Genomic DNA, 26,808 nt, shown 5'->3' on the forward strand with positions numbered 1-26,808 from the left:
AAGTTGCTAATTTTTGTTGCTTTGTATTGTAACAACCATGTAGCCTAAATCATATTTAACAAACAAGTACCTTTTTGTAGTAAATGTTTTCTTCAATTGGGTTTTATACTTAAAATGGGGTATTATATGACCTTCCATTTCAAAAGTTGGTAATGGCGATAAATAGTGAATATATTGGGCCACAGTCTGCTTTAAGGATAGAAGAATCTACTCTATCTTAATCTGTTCTTGGTAGGTTTAACAGATATCTCATGGTCTCAGCATGTAATCTAAGGTTTGCGTTAGTGGGGAGTTTTTACTCTTGGAGATTTTCAGACCAAGACGATTTAAAATAAACCCAAACCCTACTTTGATTAGGGTCTTCTTTTTATACCTTAGCAGCAATGAGTTCAGGCATTTAACATGTTTGCTTACCAGAGTCATAACAGAAGAAATATAAATGTGAGAGAGAGTACTCAGTTTATCTTATGAAAAGTGGAGGAGAAACAAATCACCTAACCCTTCTATTCTTAGTCTTGGTATAGGTATCTGACAAGCTTGGAATAGCATTACTTTTAACTTTCAGCAGGAAAGTAGTAATATGTTTGACCTTTTATCTGTTAAAGCCTTCAGTCTAAAGTAACATTTCTCTTTCATTCCAGGAGATAGAATTTCCACTGCAAGTTTACTAATGCAAAATGTACAGGCACCAATGTTAGATATCCCAACCCACTCTCACTGTCCAAAAGGCTTCTGTTGAGCAAAAATTTAAGGAAATAGGATAATTCTTCCTTTGGCTTTTTCCTGTACTTAACACAGAATGAAATTGGTTCCAATGTCATCCTTCAAACAGAGCTGTGAATATTGAGGCTCAGACTTTCAAAGAAACCTTAGACCGTTAGATGCCCAAATTCCTTTGATATTGACTGAGTTTCTTTCTTTAGGTTCTTTGAAAATGGTAGCCTGACTATTCTTCTGGTTAAAACCTTCACTGATTTGTAATATATTTTCATTGTAGACAGCATGCCCACTATAGTGAAGCAGCCTACAATAGCTTGACATGTGCAAGATGCACACACTGAATTCTGCACTATTTCCAAGTGATATTTAGGTCCTGTAAAGTCTTTATGGTACCTTTTATGATAGCCTTACCTGTTTGATAATTAGTAGCAATTAACACTCATTTGACAGTCTTAACAGAGATTCAGAGACTAATGTAACATACTCAGAGACTGAGTAATAATATACCATTTTAATATTAAAATCTTCTCAAAGCCATAAAACTTTTCAATGGAGAAAGAGAAATTTTCAGTAATAGTCTGACTTCTTAACTGTAGCTTGTTACCACTGTTCCTAAAGCTTTTCCTGAATGTTCATATTGTGCCTCAAATTTAGATGTATAAGGTGAACAATACTTCAACTCTGAAGTGTTTTAAATTTAATCTCAATCTGAAATTGTGCATCGTGCCAAAGCACTTAATATTATGTTCCAAGTTAGGCTTAAACTGTTCGTGTGTAAATGCCAGTTTTTTCAAATAAGAACCACACAGAATCCAGTTCTATAAATAATTGGAGTGCCTAACTGGGTTCAGCAAAAAGCAGTTCTTAAATTTCAATTTAACATTTATTTTCCTAATTCAGAATAGTGTAGGGTTTCATTAGCACTTCTCCCATTATCATCAATTCAGTGTAGTGGCTGGTTTAAGGGAGCGCATACCTTACAACGCCAGGCCTAGGAAGTTCTGCTGTTTAATTAGTTTTGGCACCAGCAGTTAGCAGGAGGCGAACCTACCACTAAAATTGTTATACCGTGGTACATTTCTAATGTTTTTATAAGATTGACTGTGGGAGGAAATCACACCAAGAACACCCATGTCTTGTGCCCATATTGGACAGAACAAAGCCCACTCAACTGGAAGAAACAGTGACACACTCAGCGTGACAAGGCCTCTTCAAGAAGGGCAGTGCAGCAACTGAACAGGCCCTCTAGAGCTGGAATTTGCTTTCAACCATAGTTACAGGCCAGTGTGCAGTGGTATTTCATGTGCTTTTTATAATAATTAAACATGATTTCATTTTGGTGCAAGTGGCTTTTACAGCAAATAACTTTGGAATTAAGAGTTAGAATTTTCAGACACCCACTTCTAATGTGTCAGGCTGTCAGCAAAGAAGCACCTGCGAGACTGATTTTGGTGTCTCTGGATTTAATAAATGCAGAAACTGTTTGACTATTTACTAGGAATTTCTTAATGTGCCACTTAGTTTTAGCAACACGTACTCCTTAGTGGCAATAAAACCTAGAACTGAATTTACTCACATTTTACACAACATATTCTTTCTATTTCAATCGTCAACACCAAAATAACCCCTGCAAGGTTGGTGCAACAGCCAGAGCTTTTAGTTATGTGCCTCTTGTAGAGACACTGTTCAAGTGCAGCTGAAGGTTTCCATACAACTGTTTGCTTATATTCCAGTAACAGTTGAGAGTTGTCAGCCCTACTGTGCTCTGCAACGTGCAGACACTTGGCAAAAGTCTCTGTCCTCAACTTTGCAACGTAAGTAAGCTCTATCATCATTTAAAGGCACTATTAGGAAGGCTTAAACGTCTTTACTGATTATTGTTACAAGAGATGTACTCAATTAGATGTTAATGTATCAAAGATATAACTTACGGTGTTTTCCAAATTATAACACTGCAATCCAATTCTTGCAAAAGTAATGGAATAATGGTACTACTAATGCACCTTTTGATATTGAGGATCAGCTTTAGTAAATCAGTTCAGAAAAGATGCAGTTGGCTGTACAGCCTAAGAAGATGGTAGATGTCTGGAGCTCATGCATGGGCCAAACGGACACTACCTCTGAAAAATCTCCCATCAAAGGCAAGAAGGGTTGCATAGGCACCCGCTGTAGAGCACCAACAGCTATATTACTTGAAGAAATGTGGGTAAGCTGTTTTCATAAGAATCTATATAGATGAAGGATCCATAATTACAATTTAGTAATCACTAGTACTCAAATACCTAGGAAAGCTGAGATTTTCCTGTGGTTTGCAAGTCACCCCTTTCTATTCTTTGCCCTCAGCTGGGCTCTCCAAATATTCTCCACATTTTCCCAACATTTAATATTCCAATTTCCTCTACCTGTGTCTTACTCAGGCATCTGTAAACCTTTCCCTTGATCCCACAGATTTCTGTGGCTGGTGTGGTACAGGCATTCCTTCTGTGAATCCAACATCCAGACCTTCTGTTTCAGCACTCTTCCACTTCACCCTCTTATACTGTTAAGCTGCCAGAGAAGCCATGATTCTTCACTTCTGCAGAAGTTGATGAGATTTACAAAGTGAAAGCATTGCACACCTTTTTTTATGGCAGGCACAGTGGACTGCTGTTGGTTGGAAGGTAAGGGAGGCACTCACAGGAGGGGAGGGGAAGAGAGAAAGGGTCCCTGCTCCTGTCTTCTGTCTTAGCTAAGCAATATCTTTTCTTTCACTGCCACCATGTGCCCTTAATCCCCTGTGAGGAAAGTACTGGCTTAACGAACTGAGTGGAGGCAGGAAGCCACAATCATGAGGCCTGTAGACATATCTAAAAACAAGGACAATGGGTTTAGAGACTGGAACAAGTCCTGAGATAGGGATATTGCCACCGTTTGAGGACAGACTGTCACCTTGCAAATTGCCTAAGTTGCCTTAGCTCATACTTGGTCCCACCAATGGGTTGCTAACTCTGACTGAAGCTATCCTGGGAGATTTTTTTTCCCCAACATGACAATGTCATTTTCTTAAAATATCCCAGATTGCTTTCAGTAGTCACCGGGAGATCAGTGCCGACTCCAGGAGACTCCCAGCCAACCCTGGAGGGTTGACAACCCTAGTTAACCTACTTGAAAAGTTCTGGCTTTCTGTGAATTGCTGGGTGGGGGAGAAGGAGTCAAGGAATGTTGCATGCTGAGTATGTAGGAAGTAACCTGAAGAATCGAGTTGAAATGGATGGAAATGAAACATTTTTCTCCCTGTCACAGCAAAATGGGAACTCCCACGTAATAACTTAAGCTTTATCTGCAGTGAGGATTCAGACCAGTTACATCCATTAGTGCCCAGCCACAGCTGTTGCTGCAGTGATGCAACTCCTAGTGCAGACAGACAAAGACACTGCATTCACCTGCAAACGGTGCAGTGGTGCAATCTACAGTAGAGCGTTTTCATCAGGGCAGTTTCTTAAGTGGCTGTGAGTAGGTTTTTTTCCCTGAAGCAGACAAGGCCTGAGTTATAGCTTTTCTTTACTATGTTAATTTTAGTAAGAGCCAATTCTATTATTCTTGTTGGAAAAAGATGATTCTGAAATTTAACAGAGCTGTTAAATTTAAATCTAAATTTAACCCTTAATGGACTTGTGGGAACATCTTCCCTTGCTGTTCACATGGGAGCAGCTGTTGCAGTTTGCTAGCAGTCATTTCCTTTCTTCAGCCTCCCGCTCCTGGCAAACACCAGCCAAAAAAAAAAAAAAAAGTGGGTGGGGAGGTCATTTTCCAAAAATCCAAACAGGCGCTGTACTTATCCACTTCATTTGCTAAGCAGTGGCATTTAAAAAACCCCGCTGCTCCGATCGCTACAATGACCACTGGCCAAGTTTTTGCATATAGTCCTATACAACCTCTCCTATTATTCCATGGAAAGTATTTGCCCCACTGTGAATGAAACAGCTTCTCTTACCAGTAAACTTTAAACTCACAGCTGTCTGAGTGAACTGCGGCTTAGTATTAGTTAGGTAAATCTTGTCTATAATGTAAGTAGATGGCATATTTTTCTCCATCCTGTGTGCCAGACATGCTTGGCCTTTTGTTTTGAGGCAGCACCTTGCTAGCAGCAGTGTTACATGAAAAAGGTATCTATTTGCATTGATTCAGCTTTGCGCATTAAAACAGTTAGGGTACTGCAGATCAGGAGTGAGATACTATGGCAGAGCTAGGTGGGGAAGCCTGTACAGCTCATGTATGCACTATGCAGAACTCTACCTACTGCGGTCACTCTTACTGCTATAGATAAGACGTTTCATCCAGTTTGCTTACAGAGGGGGGCAAGTGTTGCAATTTGCATTTTGTACCCTGGAGATTTGAGACTATTTTCATTTTACAAATCGTGTACTGAATTTAAATACAGTAAAACTTATACCACTTAAAGCAAACATTTTCAGTGCTATGTAAATTATAAGTCTGAAATTTAGAAACAACATTTGTGTTAGAGGGATTTACAAATAAAGTTCCCCCTGAGCCTCAATTCTAGCATCACCACTGGAGGGTTATAAATAATAATTTGCTTCATGGTGGATGGGATGGTGCAGAGTTTTTTGTAAAGATGCTTGGGCATATACAAGTAATTCACTTATTTAGAATTCCTCAGTTATTTTCTTTTATCTTGAATACATGCAGATAATAAAGAATTTCTTTTTAGCTAAGTTAGTTGCAAAGCTTGTATTTCTGCAGTGTTTCATTTGTGTATTTGAATACAAAAATCAAGAAATGCAAAATAGTCCCCACAGTACCATTAACTTCTCCACTGAAGATCAAGTTTCACATTTCAGGAGGAACAATAAGAATGCTGCCTGTATGCAACGTGGCCAAGTTGGCAGTACAATAGAAGCAAGTTTTACATTTCTTGATTTCAAATATGCAACCTGATCACTGCATTACTATAGGTAGGAAACTAGTAGTTAAAGCACAGCACAAAAAGTAAGTATTTCTGGATTCTATTCCCTGGTGTGCCACAGACTCATTTCCATTTGAGAGATGCACTTAACTCCCTGTCTACTTCACAGGAGTATTAGATGCTTAATACTTGTAAAACTACTAGAAAGCCTAAAAAATTCAAGTGGTGGAATCTATTTAGCTTGGATTTTCCAAAGACTCCTTGAAGCAATGACCAAGTTTGGAAAGTTTCAGCAGAAAGGGACAATCTGAAAAAACAGAGTAAATAGAGTTGAAATACACCTTTTCATTAGGGCTGTCAAGTGATTAAAATTAATTACGATTAATCGTGCGATTTAAAAATTAATCGCACTGTTAATAATAGAATACCATGTATTTAAATATTTTTGGATGTTTTCTACATTTTCAAATGTATTGATTTAAATTATAACAGAGTACAAAGTGTACCATGCTCACTTTATATTTATTTTTTATAAGAAATATTTGCACTGTAAAAAACAAAAATAGTACTTTTCAATTCACCTAATACAAGCACTGTAGTGCAATCTCTTTATCATGAAAGTTGAATTTACAAATGTGAATTATGTACCAAACCCCCCCCCCCCGCATTCTAAAACAAAACAATGTAAAACTTTAGAGCCTACAAGTCCAATCAGTCCTACTTCCTGTTCAGTCAATCGTGAAGAGAAACAAGTTTGTTTACATTTGCAGAAGATAATGCTGATGACTGGTTCTGTCGATAACTATCCAAAGCAGTGCGGACTGATGCATGTTCATTTTTGGCATCTGATTCAGATGCCACCAGCAGAAGGTTGATTTTCTTTTTTGGTGGTTCAGGTTCTGTAGTTTCCGCATCAGAATGTTGCTCTTTTAAGAATTCTGAAAGCATGAACCACACCTCATACTTCTCAGATTTTGGAAGGCACTTCAGATGCTTAAACCTTGGGTTGAGTGCTGTAGCTATCTTTAGAAATTCCACATTGGTATCTTCTTTGCATTGTGTCAAATGTGCAGTGAAAGTGTTCTTAAAACAAACAAACGTGTTATAACAAGACTGCTATAACATGAAATATATGGCAGAATGCGGGTAAAAAAAGATCAGGAGACATACAATTCTCCCTCAAGAATTCAGTCACAAATGTAATTAATGCTTTTTTTTTTTTTAAAATGAGCATCATCAGCATGAAGAGGCATATGAATCTTTAGCACATCTGGCACATAAGTATCTTGCGACACCCAGCTTCAACAGTGCTATGTGAATGCCTGTTCTCACTTTCAGGTGACATTGTAATTAAGAAGTGGGCTGCATTATCTATTGTAAATATAAACAAATGTCTTTCTGAACAAGAAGGAGGACTGAGTTGACTTGTAGGTTGTAAAGTTTTACATTGTTTTGTTTTTGAGTGTAGTTATGTAACAAAAAAACCCTACATTTGTAAGTTGAATTTTCATGATAAAGAGATTGCACTACAGTACTTGAATGAGGTGAACTGAAAAATACTATCATTTTTACAGTGTAACCATTTGTAATACAAATATAAAGTGAGCACTGTACACTTTGTATTCTTTATTGTAATTGAAATCTATATATTTGAAAATGTAGAACATCCAAAAATAATTTAATACATGTCAATTGGTATGCTATTTAAAAATGCGATTAATCACATTTTTTTAATCACAATTAATAATTGAGTTAATCGTGTGAGTTAACTGTGATGAATGAAAAGTAGGGCTGTTGATTAATCTACAGTAAGCTGATCATTACAACCACTGCACTTTCATTGCACTAAGATGTACAATAGTGACTTCAAAATGTAAATTCACCTCTTGGCACTTCACATCCCCATGGAATATATTATGGAGTTACCATTTTAGACAAGTTGAAATATTTTTAAAGGAAGGCAGTATATATTGATAACCTAACCTATGTATATTGGCACTATAATAGCAAAGAAATCTAGGTTCAATTGCAGGACTCTATCCTCTACATAGAACTACCACTATCCACATTGGACCTTTCTACAGTTGACATAAAGGCATCCTTAAAAACAAGTTAGTATTTAAGGCATCCTTAAAAACAAGTTAGCAAATATGGCTGGCTAGCTATTTTCCTATTTTAGACATGGCTAGAGAGAACAGCTTATACTAGTTTGGAGGAAATAACAATATAGAGAATATGGTGCCTCACCCATTGAGAATCATCGGTCTCCATGGCTTAATTCCAAATAATTAGCACATGTCTATCTGGTTGTAGTTCTACTCATGAGCTGGAGTGACTCCAGCATTTTTGTTTCTACAGTTGGCTGCTGTACAATTGAATATAAAGTGCTAGGAGCTCTGATTCAGGAGGAGGGGGTGAGAATTATAATCACCATTTTTTCTATTTTCCTATTAAAGATTAACTAACAACATTTCCAGAACACAGTTTCTGGGGATCCTTTCCATCATCAACAGAATACCTTGCCCTAATATTTTGTGGAAAAAGGGGCATCTCCCTAACTAAAATGGAAATTCAATTGTAAAGAGAGCTCAGCTCTTTCATAGATCCGCACCCAGAAGTCCAAAGCCAGGAAAGTGATCTCACTTTCAAGTAATGGCAGCCAAACTTGATGTGCATTTTTTTTCATTTAAAAAATCATCACTCCAGTGGTTAGAGAAGCTAACAATGCATTGATAAGTAGAGTGAAGTGCTTCTGGGCTGTGTCAAACAACTAAACATATGTGCACAAAAAGCAGCAGCCCCAAATTCAGAGGGTGGATGCAAGATTAAAATCCGATGGGGATTCTGCACGCTTCTATTATAAGAATAATCCCTTTGCCCACTGAAGTCACACCTAGTTTGGCTTCAGTGGTTTTAATAGTTTGGGATACATCTTTGCACACTACTCTGAGACTAGGGAATCTATGGAGACATTTCAGAGCAAGAGCAGACTAACTCGTAAAAGGGACAGTGAGTAAAAGTTGAGGTCTAAGATACAGGATGGAGACCCTTTAGCAGATCTAGTGTCTATTGTAAGACATTTCAAGTGAAGGTTATTTTTAGTTCTGCTGTCATTTTTAGTTTTTCATTGTTTCATGTTGAGGCGAAACTAGCTCAGTTATAGCACCTAATCACACCTACCAGTGGGAAAAAAAATCTGGAAAAAAATTTATTTTGCACCTCAAAAGTATGGTTTATTTGAATGTCACATTGTAAAGGGACTAAGATGATAAAGCTTTCCTTCCTCCACCCCTCAGTCTTTAACTGTAATGTTTCATTTGCCAGATACAAGTAATTATATGTACGACCCAGTGTAACATGATTTTATAGAGGGCACTGAAATTGTGAAAATGCTCCCAAACACTGATCTTTTAATGTTTTGGGTTTTTTTTTTAAAAAGGAAGCTTGCAAGGATGGAATAAATTTTACAAGTAACTTGAGTCAATTTTAGTCAGTCAGTGTCATTCCAGCCTTGCAATTGACTATTTGTACAGTTCATTCTGTGGAAATGCCATGAAACTCAATACTTTGCCATTTTGTCATGATTTTTTTTTTTTTTTAAAAGATTACCCAAGGCCCTAATTATATGGCTCCCATCACCATAGTACCCAAGGAATAGTTCAGGTTGCAACTCTTCAGCACCTACATAAAAGTTTGATATTAATTTATTTAAGGGATATACTAGTGTGTGACTTTTCATTATGAAAGACCTGAGGAGAGGAATGGGACTGAAAGAAGGCACTTTCATTAAAGGTAGGAAGGCACAGAAGTTAAGTAAATTACTTTGTGATACTACCAAAAAACCACATCAAACAGATTTGACAGCAGCTTTCACTTCTTGTAGGATCTACATCTCTACTGGCATTTTTGACAACTCAATACCAAAGAAAAATTAGATTGGGAAACGCCAGACCCCCCAAAAAGCCATTCTTAAAACTCGAGTGGACTTTATTAGAATACAAGCATTGACAGGTAAAAAACAAAAATACCACAGTTTAATATTAAACAATTACCACCACTATGGTCAGTGGTAACAGATTAAGTACATTAATAACAAAATCTACTGCCTTTACTTATACAAAATTACGGTGGCAGTTAATATTTAATGATTACTGTCATGTGAAATACCTGGAATAAAAATTATTCATCTTTCCTTACAACCTTGAAAAATTCTATGTTACTAGTTAAAGCCCTTACCGCACAAAGAGGAGGTCATCACTCTGAACAGAAGAAGACAAAAGGAGCTGTAACTGCTTTAGATACTGAGGCACTGAATCAACTCAATATAGTGATTGTATTTACATTTTAACTGAGCAGTGGTTCAATTAACAGTATGGAGATTACAAAAATATACATAGTATATAAATCCCCTCATCGGGTGCAGGGAAAAGGACGCCTTCATGGTGGATTGAAATGCAGTGGTAAGGCATGATTCCAGCCACCTGGAAATAAAGGGATAAGACCTAGGAGGAGGCTCTCTTCTGTTCAGAAAAGGGAGATTCATAGACTTCCATTGGTGGGCAGGTACAAACCAGATGCTGATCTCCATAGATGTCATCGATTCGAGCAATTGTGGGCCAAAATTTGCTTTCAGGCTTCACAAATGGCTAAATACAGAAAACGTGTTTAGAATTGGTGAGGTGCCATCCATTAGCTCAGCGTCTACCCTGGATGCACTAGCATCATTTAGGTATCAAAACATAAGGGTCTGCCTACTCCTTTGAAAGACTCCAAAGTGCCCTATAGCAGTATCAGCTTGCATTCCTCATCTCAGAAGGGCCTCATATGATGACAGTAAAGCAAACAACTTCCCCCTACCCATCAGTCAGCATCTTGTCAGAAGCTAATCAGTTCTTTGCGATGGAGTCTGTGTAGTGCCGAACTCAAATCTTTTGTTAGGGATCCTAGCACTACCGTAAAACAGATAACCTTGCACAGAAGGAATGGAACTGAGGGGATTCCTACCTAGCTTCTCTCAGGGGCCAGGGTAAGGTAGGTAGAGAGCAAGTTTGGCAGAATGCAGAAGTCAAACAGTACCCATCTCCCTGTTTGGTGAAAGGAAAATAGTACCCAATTTGCTATAGATCATATCTAAACCATTAAATGAAAGTATGTAAATGGGATAAATATTTTAATTAGATTAGTTGGTCTTACTAAAATGTTCTCCATTTCTAGGCTCAAGAGATACTACCAGCAACAGACTAACAACCAACCAAGAACAGAGCCACATTTATCTTTTGTCACAAACTAAGGAACATTGGTAATTCAGAGATACTAAGATTAAATAGCTACTTACTAGTGGGAAAGCTGCTACTTCTCTGGAATAAGGACGATCCCAGTTAGGGGATGTAATGCAAGTCAGAGTGTGTGGCGACATCTACAACAGAATAAAAGCTAGTTAAAACATGCAGGAGAATAGGATTCAATGAAATATTTCAGTCTGCCAACCCTCACAAATCCATATATTGCTGATACAATAGTTGTATTCCTTCAATAGTTCAGATTAGTGCTCAGGGGATCTCTCTTGTGGCTACAGCATGTTTAATTAACAAAATGAAAGACTGATTTAAAAAAGGGAAATGGACTGAAGTGATTCAGAATATCCATATACAATTTTTTTTCAGCTTTGCTATAGGTATTATTTCAGAGATGAAAATAAAATAGGAAAATGGAGAGAGGATGGAGCATGAGGCAGCTGGTTATAGTTGTGGCCATGAATTTTTGTTCCTTCTGCCTTGCTAGATTTCTGAATACAAGAACAGTCGCAGTAATCTGATTCTTCTCCACCCTATAACTTTGGTGTTGGGCAACTATATTCCTCATCACTATACAAGTTCCAACCCATTTGGCTTGGGGGTGGAGGAGCAGACTTCAAGCTACACAGAGTCTTTTTCACATTTAACAGCTCCGTGCAGCTCAGTAGCTGCTCTTTCACCAACCAGAGCTGATCCATAGGGGATAGTACCTTGTGTCTCATCTCCTGGAACCAATGTGGTTACAACCCCAATACAAAGAAAAAATAAATCAGGTATTTAAAAACCCAGTGCAACATTAGAGAAGGTGCAGTGAACTTGAAACACAGAATGAGTTTCCAAAGATGAGTTACAAGTAGTTTTGGGTACTACACGTGCTCAAGTGCCTCTTCCAATTTTTATGTTTTTACAAACAAGTTTTGGGGTTGGTTCCCTCCTCTGAATAAGTCAGTGTCATTCACACATTACTAGGTAAAAGACCAAGAAAATACAAACATGAAAAACTAAAATTTTATAAACACGGTTCACAAACTTTTCAGAATTTTTTTCTCCGGTCTATCAGATAATCACCATAGACAGGACTTCTGACTAGGTCAAGTCTAAAAGATTTCAGGCAAAAGCATTTAAGTTGGGGGAACCCCCTAAACACCCCAAAGATCTGTGAAATTTAGACCAATATTCACTCAAATTTGCACATCAATGAATGTTATATTCCTTAGCTGTTTCATATTCTCATTTGCATACAATAGGTTTCCTACAGTACTGAAAATTTCAGAAAGGAAACCTTTGGTAGCACTACAAATAAGATGACTTCAAACAGCAGCAATGAAGACACTAGCGTTGTGAAGTTGGTCTGCATGTCAACTCACCTTTAACGGGTTAACCGTGGAGTCCATTCTGCCTTCCTCTATTTCAGCAATTTCTTGACGAATGTTGATCATTGCATCACAGAATCTGTCCAGCTCTGCCTTGTCTTCGGATTCTGTTGGTTCAATCATAAGGGTCCCTGCCACTGGCCAGGACATTGTTGGAGCATGGAAGCCTGCATAAAAAGCAATCCCATCACTGATTACAGGGTGCTTGTGAGCTACTAAAGTATTAACCAGCAACTGATGTGCTTGGTTTTCATAGAAGCTGAAAAAGCAAGTTTCTTAATTACAGCTGCTTTAAATAGACCTTCACTTGTTAGAGTCAACAGAGTTCCCCAGCAGCCAATCACACACACTCTCTCACACACACACACACACACACACACACACACACAGAGAGAGAAAGTCTCTTCCTCTCCCCATGTACCCCATTTCCACAGAGTGGGGAAGGGGGGACATGGTTCAGGAGGAGAGCTTTCAGTGAGTGCCTTCAAGAGACAGCAGACAGGCATCTCCCAAAACTTCCCCAGCAGTCAGCACACAGTGTCTGTCTCTCGCACACACCTCCCAACACAGTTGTTGTTACTTCTTGGTACTTCCTGCAATGCACATATACTCTCTGTAATTTTATTCTTTCAAAGTGCAGTTATTTTAGTTTTTTTGACTGGTCTATGCATTTCATAATTTTTATTGCTCTCTTACACTTAAACTTAATTCTTTGAGTAGCGAGTTCTAAAATGCCTAATTTGTCCTGGCTAGAGTAATTATCCCTATTGGTAACTTTTAAAAAAAATATATATTACAGTAAAAGCTGTTTTATCAGGCATGTTGGAGGAATGCGGGGTGCTGGTAAGTGAAAAATGCTGGTTAACTAAGAGGGAGGGAGTTTGGGTGCAGGAGCGAGCTCAGGGAAGCGGGCTGGGGCACGAGATCCAGGGGGGATGCTCACCTCAGGCAGCTCCTGTCCTGGTTGGTCGTAGGCAGAGGCACAGCAGACAAACTCTGCCTCCGCCTGCAGATGCTGCTCCTGCAGCTCCCATTGGCTGTGGTTCCCAGCCAATGGGAGCTGAAGAGCTAGTGGTCAGGGCAGCGCGGAGCCACCTGCTGTGCTTCTGCCTAGGGGCAGCCAGGAAAGGTCGCTGCTTGTGGGGAGCCACCCCAGCTGAGCGCCCCCTGGATCCTGCACCCTGACCTGTGGCCCCAAGCCCCCTCCTGCATCCAAACTCCCTCCCAGAGCCCACGCCCCCACTGGCTTCACACCAACCAGACTATAAACTGGAATTTCAATGAAGATCAGAAATGCCAGTTTATAGAGCTTTATCCGGAACTTCACCAACCGGAAAACAGCTTTTACTTTATCTAGGTTTTCTGTTGCTACTGGTGGTGCACATTCACACATTACTTTGGTGCCCATAACAAAATTTATTCCGCACATGGCTGGAAAAAATTAGAGGGAACATTGGTGCAGACATGGGGCATCTAGGGAAAGGAAGATAGCAGCACTGTAGGAAGGATAGGGTGAGGTAAAGGGAGTAGGCTAGTAACTGTCCAGTTGTCACTATTTTTAAGTAAGCCAGGTCTATAAGCCACCCTGGAAGAAGCTCAACTGGAACCTCTACCAGATCAGATGGATCCACATCATAAATACTGAAGCCATTACCTAACTATTTGTAAATGTTATGATGTGCCCTCTCCTGGACAGAAGCAGAACACTACAGAGAGCAGGGAGGATTTTCTCTCTGATTTTAGGATTATTTATTTTATTGAGAATTTCTTACTGGATGGCATTTTAGTGACAGCTGCCCATGTTAACTTAGGAATATAACAGTTGCTATAGAGGATCAATCCAGTGATCGCGGTCCATGTAGTCCAGTATCCTGTCTGACAGTAGCCAGTTGTGAATGCTTCAGGAAGGTGCAAGAAATTGCATAATGGCTAATTAAGCAATACTTTGCCCACAGTGGAAGTTTCTTCCTAACCTCCATCAGTGGCTGACCTATGCCATGAAGCATAAGAAAATTTAACAATGTAAGGATTTAAACTATTTAACATAACTATAGATTCTCTCATTTTCCATTCAGATGTTTAATTTTGTTTGAATCCCACAAAGTTCTTGGACTAAGCCAGATCGTCAGATCCTGTCTGCATGTGCCTTGCACAGCCCAGGAGGGGGTTGCAAAGTTAACATTAAGTCCCTTTTGCTCTTGCCTGGTGCAACAAAGAACAGCATCTGTGCTGGATGCCCATAGCCCCAAGGCATCATTCCAGTATCTGGAGATTGTCCAAACACAGGGGATTATGAGGGTGGTGGTATGAGCCACTATGTTGCTACAGGTTTCAGAGTGGTAGCTGTGTTGTTCTTTTTGCTGATACAGACTAAGGAGTACTTGTGGCACCTTAGAGACTAAATTTATTTGGGCATAAGCTTTCGTGGGCTAATGGATTTGTGTCCATTTATTATTTTGCGTAGAGACTGTCCGGTTTGGCCAATGTACATGGCAGAGGGGCATTGGTGGCGCATGATGGCATATCTCACATTGGTAGATGTGCAGGGGAACGAGCCCTTGATGGTGTGGCTGATGTGATTAGGTCCTGTGATGGTGCTAATAAGTGATGGTGACATAACCACCACCCTTCACCAGAAACCTACTGACCACTGTACTTACCTACATGCTTCCAACTTTCATCCAAACCACATCACATGATCCATTATCTACAGCCAAGCTCTAAGATACTACCGCATTTGCTCCACTCCCTCAGACAGAGACAAACACCTAAAGGATCTCTGTCTAGAGTTCTTAAACCTACAATACCCACGTATTGAAGGGATGAAACAGATTGACACAGCCAGAAGAGTACCCAGAAGTCACCTACTACAGGACAGGCCCAACAAAGAAAGTAACAGAACGCCACTAGCCGTCACCTTCAGCCCCCAACTAAAACCCCTCCAACGCATCATCCAGGATCTACAACCTATCCTGAAGGACGATCCCTCACTCTCACAGATCTTGGGAGACAGGCCAGTCCTCGCTTACAGACAGCCCCCCAACCTGAAGCAGATATTCACCAGCAACCACAGACCACACAACAAAAACACTAACCCAGCAATGCCCCTCTGCCACATACATTGGCCAAACCGGACAGTCTCTACGCAAAAGAATAAATGGACACAAATCAGACGTCAAGAATTATAACCTTCAAAAACGAGTCGGAGAACACTTCAACCTCCCTGGTCACTCAATTACAGACCTAAAAGTAGCAATTCTCCAACAAAAAAACTTCAAAACCAGACTAACGAGAAACTGTAGAACTGGAATTAATTTGCAAATTGGACACCATTAAATTAGGCTTGAATAAAGACTGGGAGTGGATGAGTCATTACACAAACTAAAAACTATTTCCTCATGCTAATTTTTCCCCTACTGTTACTCACACCTTCTTGTCAACTGTTTGAAATGGGCCATCCTGATTATCACTACAGAAGTTTTTTTTCTCCTGCTGACAATAGCCCACCTTATTTGATTAGTCTCAGAGTTGGTATGGCAACACCCATTTTTTCATGTTCTCTGTGTGTGTATAATCTTCCTACTGTATTTTCCACTGCATGTATCCGATGAAGTGGGATTTAGCCCACAAAAGCTTATGCCCAAATAAATTTGTTGGTCTCTAAGGTGCCACAAGTCCTCCTCGTTCTTTATGTTGCTACAGAACACTAGAGGACTAGGATATTTCTGTAGCCCTTGAAGGTAGGTTTAAGAAATTCTAGTCTTTACTGTGGTAAATGACATGTCTTTTTTGGACTCTCTCACCATAGTCCTGAAGCCTCTTTGCAACATCCACAGCTTCTACATTTGCTGTTTTCTTGAAGGGTCTGGCATCCAAAATAAATTCATGAGCTACATAACCTGTAAGTGAACAAAGGTTACATACTGATCTCACTTGTTGAAGAACAGAGCAGAACTGCAGATTGGCCTCAATTTTAATACCACATTTCTGTTCCAGTGGCTTGGTGGAGAACTCATCTCCAGGATGTGCAAGGACTCTCCAGTTGGAGACTATAGTTTCACAAGTGCACATTTAAGAGACTATGTGAACTACAAGTGTATTTGAATACTTATTTGCCCTCCCCATCTCTCTCCATTGCCACACTTTTAAATGATTACTTTTAAAAACAAAATTTCCGTGGTACACATACAGAAACAGCACTTTGTGTTGGAGCGCATTAGATTTAGCCGGAGCGCTTTAGATTTAGCCAGAGCACAATCAGACAAATGCTCAAAGCAGCTTCTCTTATATGCAAGCATATCCTCCCAAGATATATTCTTATTATCTACATGCCTTTCCTCCTGTACAATTCAGGTTAAGTACATTTTCAGACCTGTCCAATAATGCAGCAGTACTCTACTGCCACATGATGATTAGTGTTTGGGTCACTAGCTCCCCAGATCAGCAGGTCCTGAGAAAGGAGCATGCTCAAATTCTGCAAGAAAACAGTAGCTCATTTTTTTGAATGACCCCCTCTGACCAATGTTGAGAGTTGCTAATGGTCTGAGGAAGAAAACTGTATTCAGCCTTGCCAGAAAAGCAGGATTAATATCATCTCAGGCCCTTGGGTGAGTAACAAGGGAAAGATCATGGATTCTCCAGAGGAAAATACTTTCTTCCAGGCTTTTTATGCAAGTGTGACCCAAGAGACCCAAATACATTGCCATCACCACTCCAGATGAATAGGGTTATTCTTGAATAGAAGATTGACCATTTCACTTCTGAACCTTTCAAAAACTTGAGATTTAGCTTTGTATTTCTGTGAACTAAGGTTCTAATTTTTAAAATACTGTCAGCAACTTTAATCAATCTTTACTTGCTTTAAAGTAAAGTAAAGTATTTACATATCTACACACCAAGGTTGAAGAGTATATGGAATGCATTTTGGATATTTTTAATGCCATTCAATTGAAACAGGGAAGAGGCAGTCCTCAAAATAAGATCTTTCTTCTACTGACTTGAAACTTGCAATCTGATATTCTTCATAAATTTCTGCCCTGCCTTAAGGGGGAACAAAAGAGGGGGTAGGCAATAGCTGAACCATTCCCCAAAGGGGTTACATTTCATAACAAAAATGCTAGGGAACTGAAACAGATCTGGATTAGTCTCCTAAACCATTCATGCATCACTGCAGGCATTTTTTAGGGTGGTAATATAGGGTATTGAACAAGGAATCATTTAAAATGCTCTTTGCTTACTGTGCTTCATATTATATTGAATTACTACAGTCTCTCCTCAATGACTTACTATTTAACAGTTTTTTTCCCCACTATTTAAGATAAGACTTACTTGCCAATTTGATGAGAACAATCTTTGGTTCAAAGACAGGCAGAAGACTCATTTTACAACTTTTAACATTGTTGCAACTAGTTACCAAAAGTGCACTTTTCACCTCTGCCAATACCTTAGCTTCATTTTGGCTCCTGTCTAGGATTAGCACTAAATATTTCCCTCTGCCTAGTTATTTGCCTGTGTATGCACTGTTTTACAATATGTGCTGGGACTGAAAACCCTCACATCAGTTTAAAGCAAACACCGCATCTACAATCCAAAGTGCTGTAGGAGATGCTGGGAGAAACTAGAATGTCAGGAGACAAAGTAAGCTCAATACTTGCCTCTTGCCCCTCTGAAAAGGACTTTGTAGTGTTTCTCTAGTCTTTTTGCCATGTAGTTAGCATTTAATATAGCAATCTCGGAAGCGTGTTTAAGACCCTTTCCACCCATCATCTGAAAAGAGCAAAAACACTATAGTAACACAGGTCTGAAACAACCTCTTACCATAAACAGTGAACATATTCTCATAGCTGAACACGTCAGTTCATAAACTCACGGACACACAAGGCATTTCCTGTTTCACCTACCCCTCTTTTGGAAGGGCTGAACCCAAGACTCACTAAAAGCTAGGATGCTTTTCAGTTATTAGTGTGGGCAGCTCTAGCACCACACTCAGATAATACTTTAGTTTTCTTCCACATTAAATTGACAAAAACAAACTGGGCACGTTCCTTCATATGAAGGAATTTTGGTAGACAAAGATTTGTTTTCTGTTTAGCAAACAGGCTAAGGCACAAAACAAGGAACTTTCCACAGCCCTTAAATAGCATTAAAATGTGTAGAAGAGGGTTGCTTGGTGTGACACAGAGTCAAATGCACCCCTGGATTTCCAAAATGCTGTTCACAGCCTTTCTCACTTCACTTGGAGGAGCAGCCCATGGAGGCTTCTGGTTTATTATCTATGCTCAGTATGAAAGAGCAGGGAGATGCCTAGACTTAAAATAATATGCTCCAGTGTGAATATTTCAAAATTGGAATCAGCTTACAATACCAAGGATCATTACACATCTTTAGGATAAAGATGGGAATTAGGCTTATCTTAAACTTGAGAATCTGAGGCACGTTTTTAATAGTGTTTACCAAATAAGTGTCAAATTAGCCCATGAATCTAACCACGTGTCAACAGGTTCATCAGTACGTTTCACTGTGTTCCAAAGTATTTAAATACAGACAAACACTAAAAGCCAAGTTCTCATGTGCCTTAGCCAAAACTAATCAGATTTGATTGTCTCCTGAAGAAAGATGTTTCAGGAAAGTTGCATTTACTAGCTGTGGAGTGTTTCTGACATTTTTGAACCCAATACTGCAGCATACTGAGACAAAGTAGGTAAGAAATTCTGTAAATAAGAAATTAATTTACTATTGCCAAGAAGCTCCCTGAAGAACATGAAAACCGGATGATTCTGAGAAACAGTGGGAGGACAAACGTCTTTCTTGGATACAGTCTAATTATACATGTGGTTATAACTCTGGCCTCAAGAAATATTAAAAGGCAACAAACAAGGACATTAAACAAGTTGCATACGTTCATTTATGGCAACAGTTCATTGTACTGCCCCCACTATCTATAGAAGCAGCACCCCCAAAGATAGCAAGGATCTCAACATGAAATTTATTCCTGAAATCTGCTCTAGGACTTTTAACAGAGGCACTGGTTGTTTTGTTTATGGTGTGCACGTCTTCTTGGGGGAAAACTGCATTAAACAGCTTTATAACATTCTACTTGCCGAGGTGAAATAATTTTTTTCCTTTGACATGTGAGTAAAGTATAACTCCTTGAGGTGAAGGGCAAGTAATCTGATTTTGTACTTGGGTTGGAAAGTTTTCCTGGGCATTTTGCAAGACTGCCATATGCTATATTTGAAATTAGAACGTGAGAATCAATGCCACCATTTTCAATGACCTTGTGAACCCATTTGAAAGCGTGAATGTTGGATAGGTCTAAAATACTCAATTTCACCTTCCCAAATGTAGAAATGCCACACTGGGAAAAATAAACAGATCCTTAACTGATGCTGGGGGAAAAAAATCCACACACCTTGATATAGGCCCATGAAATGGGCAATATAGCACTGGAGCCCCAAGGGGCAGCGCTGATTGTACCCAAAGGGCACGCATCCTTATCAAGCTGTAGTGCAAGGACGGGATGGCTAGGCAGGTAGGGCACCAGATGATTCTTCCTGAAACACAGATACACTGATTTTAAAACAAACACATCGCTGTATCATTTTGGCTAGCTTCAGAAGAGGATTCCCACTTCTTTTATAATCTATCAGGAACAAATACCCAAGTACAGAAATCCACTCTAACCATTTCCATACCAGTCTACGCTTCCTTTATCATTCACTCCAAATAGAATCAATTGTTGTGGTGAGTTTTACAAGAGGGACACTAGTCCATTAAAGATTAGACTGAAGACAGCTTACTTCAAAAATAAATCTGAGCTGGTAATCTAGTGAGAGGTTCCATATTGAATTGCCAGTTACTTACCCATGCCTATTTACTGTTGCAAATGTAAGTCCAACACACATCCTTTCTTTCCTGGCTTGGTTATAAAAAACTGTCTTGTACAGATCTGAGCACAGATTATCAAGACTACAGTATGCAAAATTGTGCTGTTCCCCATGCTACTCCATTTTTGCAGTGTTTTTTCTTATCCTATCTGTTTTGCTTATGGGGTGTAAATATAATCGGGACCAAATGTTTAATACCGTTCATATTGCAAGAAGTCAACAGGTTTAACAAGCAGGATGATAGTCTATACACACTTGCTTACACGGTACACATTTCCCAGGTGGAGGCCTAGGTTTTCATTAGTTGCAAACTAAACACCAGGTCATCACCCATGTTATTCTAGAATGATGGAATTCTCCCCCTTCACCATCTCTGTAGACTGGTATTTCCCAACCTGAGGAACGTTAGATTAGTCATTGGGGATGGGTGAAAGGAGAAGAAATGTAGAACAGAGAAATGCAGTAAGGGATGGGGTAGGTTTAGGGTTAGAAGAAAGACTGGGAAAGCTGTACAACTCCGTGCACCCACAATCAACTTTATATAGCAGCTGTGGGTAACATATCCAGTTTCTCCTTGAAAGCCACCAGCCTTTCCTCCCTAAGTAGGTCCTTTAATGCAGCTGACCATGGCTGCAACTTGCATAGGCAGACTCCAGGATCAATTTCAGCCCACCCACAAAAGCTTCTCTTCCCTACTGCTGGGACATTCCTTATAGCTAGTCAAGTAGTCACCAGTAAAAAAGACTCCCACCTACCCAGAGCAGCATGTAGCCTTCTATGGAGTGAGAGAAAACAAAACAAAATAATGAAGTGAATAAGAAGTCTACAAAAGAAACTTCCAGGATACTGGATTGTGCAAGGGGACTATGGGAGCTTCCATCACAAAGAGATGGAGAACCACTATCACAATGAGGCGGATTTGTTAGCATCCTTCAACTAAAAATGAACTTCTGATATGCCTGTCTCCAGAGTCACGAAGGGGTGGTTGTTTGTCAAGACTCTAGTGCACTGGCTGAGGGATATGTGAGTAGAGTAGTGATATCAAGACGACAATACAATGGTATTCAAATGCCAGTCTTGAGTGCCTTAGAATAGAAACATACACAACTCCTCCCAAAACAAAGCCTCTCCCAATCAGTGCTAGTGGCCCTTACTCTCAATAGAATTATGTACAACTAGGGTCTCTTCTCCTCCAAAGTAAATTTAAGAGTTAGAGCCTGATACTCACACTCCGATTGGGCCCATTCCAGGTCCTCCTCCTCCATGGGGAATGCAAAAGGTTTTGTGAAGGTTTAAATGAGAGACATCAGATCCATAGTCTCCAGGGCGACACAGACCCACCTGTCAGAGAATCACCACCAAAAGTTCAAATGCTGTCTCGGAAAATATATTTTTCATATACAAATGGATCTCATCTCTGCGATTTGACACTCTAGGAGAAGTCACCATTGTAGAAAGTTGCATCTGTTAATCACCTATCAACATGCTTTAGTGTCATTTCTTCAATTTGTGCTGGTTTTCTATGCAAAAATTAGTCTAAAATTATTAGATTAATTTTGTTTTCCTTTACAAGGTCATATCCATTAAATATAGGAAGGTTTAGCATCTTTTATAAATGTTAAATTCTTAACTAAATGTGTAAAAGACAGACACCTAGATCAGATAAAGGGCTTTAGACTTAAAATTCAATTTATTATTCTGGCCTTCCAGATACTTTTTATAAACATCTTTGAGACAAATAAGAACATTACGAATAATTCTACTCACTAGACTTCTGGTCATTCAGCATGCAGCCTGTTTTAAATTATATTTGTGACATATAGCAATTTCCTGCATATCTTTGGGAAACCTTAGTGAACTAAATTTAAGTATCTTTGGGGTCCATTGTTTTAAGTTAATGGTTTTGTATGATTGTGTTCTACTCCATGGGGGAGGATACCACCACTCTATCAGGAACTAAAAACAATAGGTGGTGATTAAGACAAACCAGCCAGGTTGTAGCCCTTTCTGAGAGGTATTACCTCCTGGGACGCCTTGCATATACTAGTTCAAACTGGATTCCCAGAGCTAACAGACAAAGAAATGACTTTTGGATAAAAAGCTTGAGTTTTAACTTTCTCATGGCCTTCCTTTTGATCCAACAAGTAGACAGGACCGTCCAAGACGGAACAATACTTGCAGAAGTGATGGAAGGACTTGACCTGTGAGGGCCCCATAAGACTGATGGGTGACCTCTGGTAAGCTTTTTTGCATGTATGTAGGTTCTTTTATTGTTTTGAATATGTTTTCTCTCCAATACTTTCACCTTGATAAATGTGCTTGCTTATAAAGAGCTGTGTGATAACTTGTAACTGCAGGCAACGATGCTGTTCACAGCCTCTGAAGAGAAAGCAAAGCTGGGCTGTTTAGGCAGCCTGGCTTTCTGGAAATATCACAGTGTAAGGCAGGGAACTGTGCACCCTTGAAAACTCTGGGTCAGGAAGGAGAGAGATGCTCATCTCTGCCATGAACGGTCACAATATTTTTTACCATCCAATTTCTACTGGTGTTTTTGGTAACCTCAGTTTCTTTCCAAACATTTATGGTATATCAGTCTTACGGTGAAGCTGTGGTAAAGTTGAAAACGTGAGAACTGATATTTGTTGTTTCTCTGGAAGTTACCACCATTTAATAGTTAAAATCTGTTTAACAGATGCACACCTGGGCATTCATGTTTGCACCATCTAGGTAAACCTGGCCTCCATGTTTGTGAATCAGGTCACACACATCACTGATATTCTCTTCAAACACACCATTGGTGGAAGGGTACGTGATCATGATAGCTGCCAAGTTATCTTTGTGCTTATCCACCTTTAAAAAAGGAGGGAATATAGAAGGTCACTGGAGGGTCACAAATTTCTCTTCAGCAAAAACCTTTATAAAAATCAAGTAGTTACTGTCACCACCACAAGTGTTTTACATGCTGAAAACACGTTTACCCATCTCATCCCGCAAAGTCGTAACTGCCAATCACCCTCCCTGGCACATGATTTTGGTGCTAAGTTTTAGACTTTGGGGAAATTTAATGATCTCTAAGTCAAAAAATGTGTATGCATTTCTATCATGACAAATGTCTGGTTACTTAAGTGAAAGGTGTTGAGCTCTACTTTTCCTTCAGAAGCATCTATGTAGAGATGTCTGTTCTTCACCAAGACTAATTTAAATCAACGATAGTGAGGGAAAAGTAGTATGAAAAATGGTTACTTGTCTGTACAGTAATGGCCATTTGAAATATATGGCACACACATCCATTCTACCACACAAGTATGTGTGCACTCAATGCAGTGGAGTCAGAGACTTTGCCAGCAGTACCGTGAGGCAGCACATGTGCCCCTACCATCCTTGTGTGTGGAGCCAAGGGCATAAAAAGGGGCATGGCATCTTTCACACAAATGTCTAATACCCACAGTACCAGGGAAGGTGGGACAGTTGTGGAATGTATATGTGCACAATACATCTCAAAGAACAACAACAATTACTATGCACAACTACAAAGAGTAAACAGGTGGGTTTTTCCCCCACCCCCTTTGAGTGATTATTCACAGATACATTCCACTGCAGGTGATTCATGAGCAGTTTCCTTACAGGTGATAGGACTTGAAAAGAGACTGCAGCACTGACTTTCCAAAGATGGTATTGCCCTGGGAAGCTTGAGTGATAGTGTAGTGTCTGAAAAAGATATGTACCAACGACCGTGTTATTGCTGCTTTGCAAATGTCTACTGCCAGTTTGTTACTCAAGAAGGCTGATGAAGTGTAACGAACCCTAGTGGAATGGGCTCTTATTCTCTGAGGAGAGGAAACCTTGATACAGTCAGAAATCCAGTGAGATGTATGCTGGGCTGTAACTGGTTGCCCTTTCATCAAATATCCTAAACTTTTTGTAGCCTCATCTGAAAGATTTTGTTGTTGTCCAGATAAGGATAGAGCCCTCCAAATGGCCAGAGTATGAAGCTTCTCTTCAGTTTTGCTAGAATGAGGTTTTGTTTTTGTTTTGTTTTGTTTGGGGGCGGAGGGGAGAACACCATTGGAATATGAATGTTCTGAGGTGAAATGCAGATACAACCTTAGACATAAGCTTCAGGTGTGGCCTAAGAAAAACAGGACAAAACTAAATCCAGGTCCCATTGATCAGAGACTGGAAAGTACATACGAATAAGACCCGTTAAAAGTTCTCAGTAAGACCATATTAAAGGCAAAATAGCCAAGTATGCCAATGGAAAGGCAGTTTTGGGCACCACATTTTTAAGAAAAATGTGGACAAACTGGGGGGAACCCGACTTATAAGAAAGGTTAAAAAATTAGGCATGCTTACTCTTGAGAAAAGATGACTGAGCAGGGACCCGTAACAGTCTTCAAATGTATTATGGGCTGTTATAAAGAGGATGATGATCAATGGTTTTCCATGTCCATTGAAGGTAGGACAAGTAGCAAGAGGCTTAATTTGCAGCAAGGGAGATTTAAGTTAAATATTAGAAAAAAAAATTAATTCTAGGGATAAGTTATGGAATAGGCTTCCAAGAGAGGCTGTGAAATCCCCTTCACAGAAGATTTTTTAAAAACAGGTTACACGTACACCTGCCAGGATGGTCTAGGTATATTTGGTGCTGCCTTAGTGCAGGGAGCTGGACTAGATAACCGCTCAAGATCCCTTCCAGCCCTATATTTCTGTGAGCTCTAAGGCAGAAATCCCTGTTTCTTTGTCCTCAGAGAATGAGGTACAGATAGGACATTTGTCTCTCACACATCCCTTGCCTAAACAAATGAGGCAACTCTTGTGCCTATCAGTGACATGGATAATAGTCCTGAATGTGGTACATTTTTTCAATCCAGGAGATTTCTGCATGGCAATCTCCCCTCCCCCAACACCCCACACACACACACCCCCACAAAGAGCTAGTAACAAACTAAAATGAAGTGAACTACAACTATACACAGGAGAAAATCTCCTTCAAAGCTAACTGAGGCTCAAGACTGGTGGGGAGCCCCAACTCTTTCCAAAAGGTAGTAAGAAGGAACTGAGAGGAAGGTGGCGACCATGCCCTTTTTGTGCCCTCCGTTCTGCACACAAGGATAGCGGGACACATGTGCTGCTGGCAAAAATCTCTACCTCGAATGCATTGGGCATGCGCACATCTACAGTGGAACGTACATGTGCACAATCACTTGAATGAGAAACGTAAGTTTAATCACATTTGAGAGATTTTAAACAAGCTGCATTCATTGGTTAACAAAATTGATCTTTCACATTTTCTAGGAAATTGGCTGTCAGTCTTTTTTTCCCTTCAATGGCAATGATAATTTTAATACCTAACAACTCCAAAATATATTTTAAATATATTCTGCTACTTGAGCTTCATCTGCAGCCAATCTATTCAGAGATGCAGAGGCAGTTGCCTAGCAACATCTTACCCAGCTGTGGAACTGCTCTTCAGTAGATGAGGTTAAAGTTAGTAGGTTAAAGAGCAGCTACAAATGTTTGAGAATCACATGAATATGCTTCATTCACTTCAGATACTGAACTGGGGGTGGAGGGAGAACAACTCGCTATGAAAGAAGCTACAATGTACACTCTGTCAACCATTTCTACACAAAGGATCCCCAAATTTAAAGAAGGCTTGCAAGTTTAATGACTTGTTTCTCAAATAGCAAGAAAAGGAAGAATGATTTATTCTTCTTTTAAAGCAGGTATCCATTATTTATTTGCACCATTTTCCTTCATAACAGAAAATCTGATACAGCTGCTAACAATCCATTACCCAGAGGGAAAGAGGAAAGTTCCCACCCCCCAAAATAAACAGCAGATGTGACACTCACCATTGCCTTTAGATGGGCAATATCAATGTTTCCATTTTTATCCACCTCCACTGGCTGAATCTTCATCCCTGCCATCTGGGCACTTGCTGGGTTGGTACCATGAGCAGATTTAGGAATAAGACAAACCTGAGTGGGGAGAAATGTAAGTTCTAATTACACTGACCAACCATGAAATCCCAATGCAGTAAAACCCATCAAAAGGTGCATTTCATTATCAGACCTCCAGAAAAGGTACAAACAGAAGTACTACTTGTATTACAATAATTCAAACACAATTTTCATACAACAAAATGTTTACATAAAATTGTAGCATCCAAAACCCATTACCATATTAACTGTTCATTTACTAAGTATTCCTCACACTTGAGGGCCACTTTTGAAGAACACTTCCATTATAAGTTTCTACTTGCATGTGGTTTGTATTTCATCTCAGAAGGAATGATTTATTACACACTAATTTTGAGATAGTCAAATATCTATACACACACACACACACATGCAAAACCTGGAATGAACATATCCTAATTTCAGTTTCGTCTGAAGATTGAAAAGCTCTCCACTGTACCTCCCAACTCTCGCTTCCTAATGTAACAGAGAAATCTTTGGAAAACTGCTCATACTGACAATAAAACTCAATTTAAAAAAATGCAAGCTAGGAATAATTTGAAGATTAAATTACCTACACTGAAAGTGTTTTCATCTCTTGTTACTGAATGTACATGAGCATAGTAAAACTCAGCTGCTTTTACACATTTAATGAATTTAGTTGACAAA

The 26,808-nt window shown here is 39.5% G+C and overlaps 1 protein-coding gene across 1 annotated transcript in view; it reads right to left on the reverse strand.

The window, feature by feature from the left end:
• Positions 1-9,482: 9,482 nt before the first annotated feature.
• GLDC (glycine decarboxylase) overlaps positions 9,483-26,808 on the reverse strand; it is a 70,940-nt gene continuing 53,614 nt past the window's right edge. The window contains exons 17-25 of the mRNA XM_084629197.1: positions 26,035-26,160; positions 22,880-23,029; positions 21,408-21,520; positions 19,705-19,846; positions 17,948-18,059; positions 16,097-16,192; positions 12,288-12,460; positions 10,962-11,042; positions 9,483-10,272 (exon numbers count right to left, since the gene is read on the reverse strand). Coding sequence (XP_084485323.1) covers positions 10,129-10,272; positions 10,962-11,042; positions 12,288-12,460; positions 16,097-16,192; positions 17,948-18,059; positions 19,705-19,846; positions 21,408-21,520; positions 22,880-23,029; positions 26,035-26,160 — 1,137 coding nt within the window. The 3' untranslated portion in view covers positions 9,483-10,128. The remainder of the gene's footprint in view (positions 10,273-10,961; positions 11,043-12,287; positions 12,461-16,096; positions 16,193-17,947; positions 18,060-19,704; positions 19,847-21,407; positions 21,521-22,879; positions 23,030-26,034; positions 26,161-26,808) is intronic.

The sequence above is a fragment of the Lepidochelys olivacea genome, assembly GCF_965140295.1.
Source record: "Lepidochelys olivacea isolate rLepOli2 genome assembly, chromosome: 5".
NCBI classification, from domain to species: Eukaryota; Metazoa; Chordata; order Testudines; family Cheloniidae; genus Lepidochelys; species Lepidochelys olivacea.